The sequence below is a fragment of the Penaeus monodon genome, chromosome 18 (genome assembly GCF_015228065.2).
Source record: "Penaeus monodon isolate SGIC_2016 chromosome 18, NSTDA_Pmon_1, whole genome shotgun sequence".
In the NCBI taxonomy this organism is placed as follows: Eukaryota; Metazoa; Arthropoda; class Malacostraca; order Decapoda; family Penaeidae; genus Penaeus; species Penaeus monodon.
In genome coordinates, this window is record NC_051403.1 from 13,960,563 (window position 1) to 13,965,562 (window position 5,000).

Consider the following 5,000-nt stretch of genomic DNA (forward strand, 5'->3'; position numbering starts at 1 on the left):
AAAAATTTAATAATAGTAATAATAATAATAATAATAATAATGATAATAATAATAATAATAATGATAATAATAATAACAACAAAAATAATAATAATAATAATAACAATAATAATAACATTAACCATAATGATGAAAATGACAATCATCGATTTTTTTTTATATCACGAACTCCATTGTAAGGGATAAGGCGAAGCTAGGACTCGAACCCGCACGTGCTCAAGAAAAGGAATAATAATAATAATAATAAAAAGAAGAAGAAGACAAAAGAACATGAAAATAACTCCTACAGGTTGTGAACCTTCCATCGGAGATTTATCGAGGAAGACCGTGAGGCAGAATTACATCAGGCTTAATGCTTCAAATAATAAAATCTGAGCGTGCGCCTGCCACTCCGAAAGGCAAAGAAAACGGGGATTCAAAGGGAGACTGTGGCTTGAGTTTGATTGCACATGAATATTGGATGCACATCAATCTTGTGTTACGAGAAGGCGTTGAATTCCGCTATGCAAAGGGTATTTTTCCTTGGTTTTATGATTTGGATGGGAGAGAAAGAGAGAGAGAGAGAGAGAGAGAGAGAGAGAGAGAGAGAGAGAGAGAGAGAGAGAGAGAGAGAGAGAGAGAGAGAGAGAGAGAGAGAGAGAGAGAGAGTGGGGGGAGATGGATGGGTAGGTAGGTTGTGATGTGATTGAAGGGGGGGGGGTGGAGGGGGAGAGGGAGAGAAAGGGAGAGAGGGAGGAATAAGGAGGGAGATTGAGAGGTAAGGTAGGGAAGGAGGGAGACACACGCACGTTTGAAGAATCATGAAACACACAAACTCATCTTCGGCTTGTTTACAAATCAGATTTGCTTCCATTGCAGCCGTGCAACATTGTTAGTAAGTTGTTCATTATTCTATACAGAATTTTATTTTCATTTTTATCAATTGATCATTTTTTGTAGGGTAAAGAAAAAACAGTTATACTGAATTAGGATTGTATATTGTGTTATTTGTGGATAGTTCTGTGTTTAAAAAAATAAGTGGACAAATTTTATAACGACCTTCGTGCTCCACGTCCCGCCTGCTTTTTTTTAAAAACATATTTCACATCCCTCTTCTCGACACCTCGTAATTCTCCTAAACTTTAAAATATCGAGAATGGGACTATATTTCCTTCCTGAACCAAAATTATCAAGTGAAAGCCATAGTTTCCTGCCATAATAGGAAGTGCAAAAGTTCCCTTGATATTGTTTAACGTTTTGTATATTAAATCACGAAAATGAAAGTCTTTAAGCAAGTCTGTGTAAAGGTGGTTGCTGAAATTTGCCTCATAAAACAGCGTCAAGGGCCCGTCAGGAGCAGTACAGAAGTCACAGACGAGTGCCAGGAGGAACTCAAACTGGCACCGTTAGCTTAGTGTACTGTAACTACAACAACGAGCTCGAAAAAACAACAAGAAGAAGACTAATGCCTATTTACACTCGAACAATGGCATCGTATACTTCTCACTTTAGAGAGAACGTACAAGCATTTTGCCTCTTTTTTCCTTTTATGCTTTGGTTATAATGCCATTTGCAAGTATGTCTGGCAAAGCAGCCAATTTCCATGTGTTATTAAGTGGGTAATGTTATGAGTCACTTGGAGGAATGGGCGTCGTAATCCTCAGAGAGTTAGGCCAACGGTTATAAAAGACATTGAAGTAAATTGAATTCACAAATATACACATATACTCGTATATCGCATAACTTCACAAAGACCGGTGAACTCCACTCATTATACAGCAATAGTTTTTGATTAAGGTAAATCGACCTTCCGATGGTGATATGATACCAATACCGTGAACAAGGCAAACGAGGCGATATCATGACGACAACCCTGAGCCACCTTCCCAGTCGTAAAAGTGTGGTTCGCTATGGATTCATACTTTCTACTTTTACACTTTGCTGAATTTGCTCTGCGCCAGAGGAGGATCAAGATGCGTTTTTGCTGACGTTCACTGCGTCAGCTTTAACTCGTTTATATCCAAAATGTTAGAGAATGCCTGTGATCTTGAAAAAAAAAATATGCAACTCGGGTTTTACTAAAGTTACTATTCGCTTCGATTTAGACGCCGCGACCATATACCGAAACATTAGTAGAGAAATAGATTTATCCATTTCATTTATCATTTTTATCTATCTATCCATTTACATTATTACGTTACGCTGATAAAATAGCTTCTCCCCCCCCCCAAAAAAAAAAAAAAAAAAAAACTCTCCGACTATTTCTGCAAAACAACAGTACTTTACGTGACCAATACTTCCCCGGCTATTCTTTGTACAGCATTCGGAAAGGGAAGGAAAGTCGTCAGAACATCAAAAAAGTCTCTGAGAGGATTATTTCCAGCCGTTCTTCCTTGTTTCTTCACATGGTAATTGGCAGAGATCCCCTTTTCTATGTATATATTTAGACACATAAATCTACACCGCACGCATACAAATATGAAGATGAGAGTAGGGGAAGGTTAGAGAAAAAGACACACAATACACTTACATATGTGTGTATATGTACATATATATATATATATATATATATATATATATATATATATATATATATATATATATATATATATGTGTGTGTGTGTGTGTGTGTGTGTGTGTGTGTGTGTGTGTGTGTGTGTGTGTGTGTGTGTGTTTACAAGTGCCCTATCCCACAAGGACGTTGGCGATCATGGAATTCCATGATTTTCTTGGCAATTTAGAGCGGTGGTTTGCCGTTGCCTTATCGAGTCACCATCTCTATTTACCCGGTTCTGGGACCGGCACTGACTTGGGCTGGCTTACCCACCCAGTGGCCAGGTAGGCAATCGAGGTGAAGTATCCTTGCCCAAGAGAGAGAGAGAGAGGGGGGGGAGGGGTAGAAGTGAAATAAAGTAGAGAAGAGAGAAAAATAGGCTGACGAATAGATAGATAGCTAGATCGATAGATTGATAGATGGATGGATAGATAGACAGATGGACAGGCAGAGACAGATAGGTAAAAACGTGTACACACACACACACACACACACACACACACACACACACACACACACACACACACACACACACACATAATATATATATATTATAATATATATATATATATATAATATATATATATATATATATATATATAAAATATATATAAATATCACTCTCTCTTGTATATCCCCTTCGCTCTTTCTCTTCCACTTTTTTTTTCTTGTCTGTTTGTCTGCCTGTCTATCTCTGTCTCTCTCGCTTTCTCTCTCTTTCACTCTTTCTTCTCTCTCCTCTCTCTCTCTCTCTCTCTCTCTCTCTGTCTCTCTTTCTCTTCTCTGTTGTTCGTGTTTTTCTCTCTCTTTCTTCTCTGTCTGTTTATTTTATATTATATATATATATATATATATATATATATATATATATATATATATATATATATATGTATATATAGAAGAAATAGATAGGCAGACAGATAAATATAGACAGATAGATAGAGAGATAAATAGGTAGATAACAATAGATAGATATATAAATAAAAAAGGGATTGGCAAGTATCCTCTCCCTCAATGACCTTTTAATCTGTTTTTCTTCTCCCCTTGCTTAGCATAACCCGGAAACTGTAATGACAGTTTTTGCCTGAGTCCGCACGGTGCTAAGGTCCGCGAGAGCAGGGGGCAGGAGGGAGGTAAGGGGATGGAGGCTAGGGAAGAAGCAATGGGAGGAGGTAGGGGAGGAGGCAAGAGGTGGAGGCGAAGGGAGGAGGCAGGAGGAGGAGGTAAGAGGTAGAGGCAGGGGATGGAGGCAAGGGAGGGTGGTAGGGGAGGAGGCAAGGAGAGGAGGTAGGGGAGGAGGCAAAGGGAGGAGGCAAGGGACTTAGAATAGGGGGAGGAACGTCAGCTAAGAAAGACGAGCAGTAAAATGGCTTGACCAGTGGCGACTAACTTCCTACCTTTTCTTACCAGGCTTCTGCTCCCGACCAGCGGTCAGCGTCGAGAGTTTGGTTGGTGGACTGAACAGAGAAGCTACTACCTCCTACTACACGTGAAATCCCCCTTAAACGCGTCCTGGACTGACCGATAAGCAAGCACTATGACTTGTCTTCTGGGATTTCAATACTTCTTTTCACAACCGGGGTTAGTGGGTATCCGGAGACACGGAGCATTACGGGGAAGGTAGAGACCCCTATGGTTACTTTACCTGCCCTCTCTGACTTGGCTGGAGACGAAGATGTTGCCGGTGTTGGAATTGAGGATGAAAGGAGGCTGGGGGGCGGTCAGCCAGGCGAAGGACTTGTCACCCACGTCCCAGTCATCCGGGTCCTCGACGTACACCCGTCCTAGAGGAATGTCCGAACCGCCGCTCTGGAATGAGTAAGAAAAGGAGCGATAGGATGAGTGAGTGGTTCTCTTCTTCTCCCTCTCCGTCATTTTCTCTTGGTCTCAGAATATCCGAGAGGAAATAGTCGAGATAGAATAACCAAGAAACTGCTCGCCTTTCCCCACGAGACTTCAGTTCTAAAGCAATGGCCCAGATAGCGAAATCTTATTGTTTACATCCATCTATACTCACTAAGAGAGAGAGAAAAAAAGAAAAAAAAAAAGACTGAAATGCACTTCAGAGATTGGTGATGACTATCCGAATCCCTATCCAAATTACATATACATTTAATTAGGATCCCCAACCTGTTAATGACTGAATTAATTATCATCACCTAACTCTCAGGCTACCTGTCCTCAGTCAGCATCAAATGCACCTTCGCTCCGACACAAAGGCGTATAACCTATACCCTGCATCTCATTTCTTCTTGCTCGTTAATCACAAGTTCTCCATCGTGTCTTCTCTTTCTTCCTCGCTCGTTAATTCTGCCCTTTTGTTTCCCTTTTCGTGCGCTTCCTGTTTTCTCTGCTTCTTGGAAAGACGTTTGCTTTTATTTCTTCTGAACATTCTTTGATTTAATCATTCTTAATGTGTTTATTATTATTTTTGTCATTATCATTATCATTATCATTATTACAATAA

The 5,000-nt window shown here is 40.0% G+C and overlaps 1 protein-coding gene across 1 annotated transcript in view; it reads right to left on the reverse strand.

The window, feature by feature from the left end:
- The window catches only part of LOC119584629 (neural-cadherin-like), a 112,885-nt gene that overhangs the window by 29,822 nt on the left and 78,063 nt on the right, over nt 1-5,000 (reverse strand). Inside the window, exon 6 of the mRNA XM_037933311.1 lies at nt 4,179-4,342. Within this exon, the coding sequence (XP_037789239.1) occupies nt 4,179-4,342 (164 nt within the window). The remainder of the gene's footprint in view (nt 1-4,178; nt 4,343-5,000) is intronic.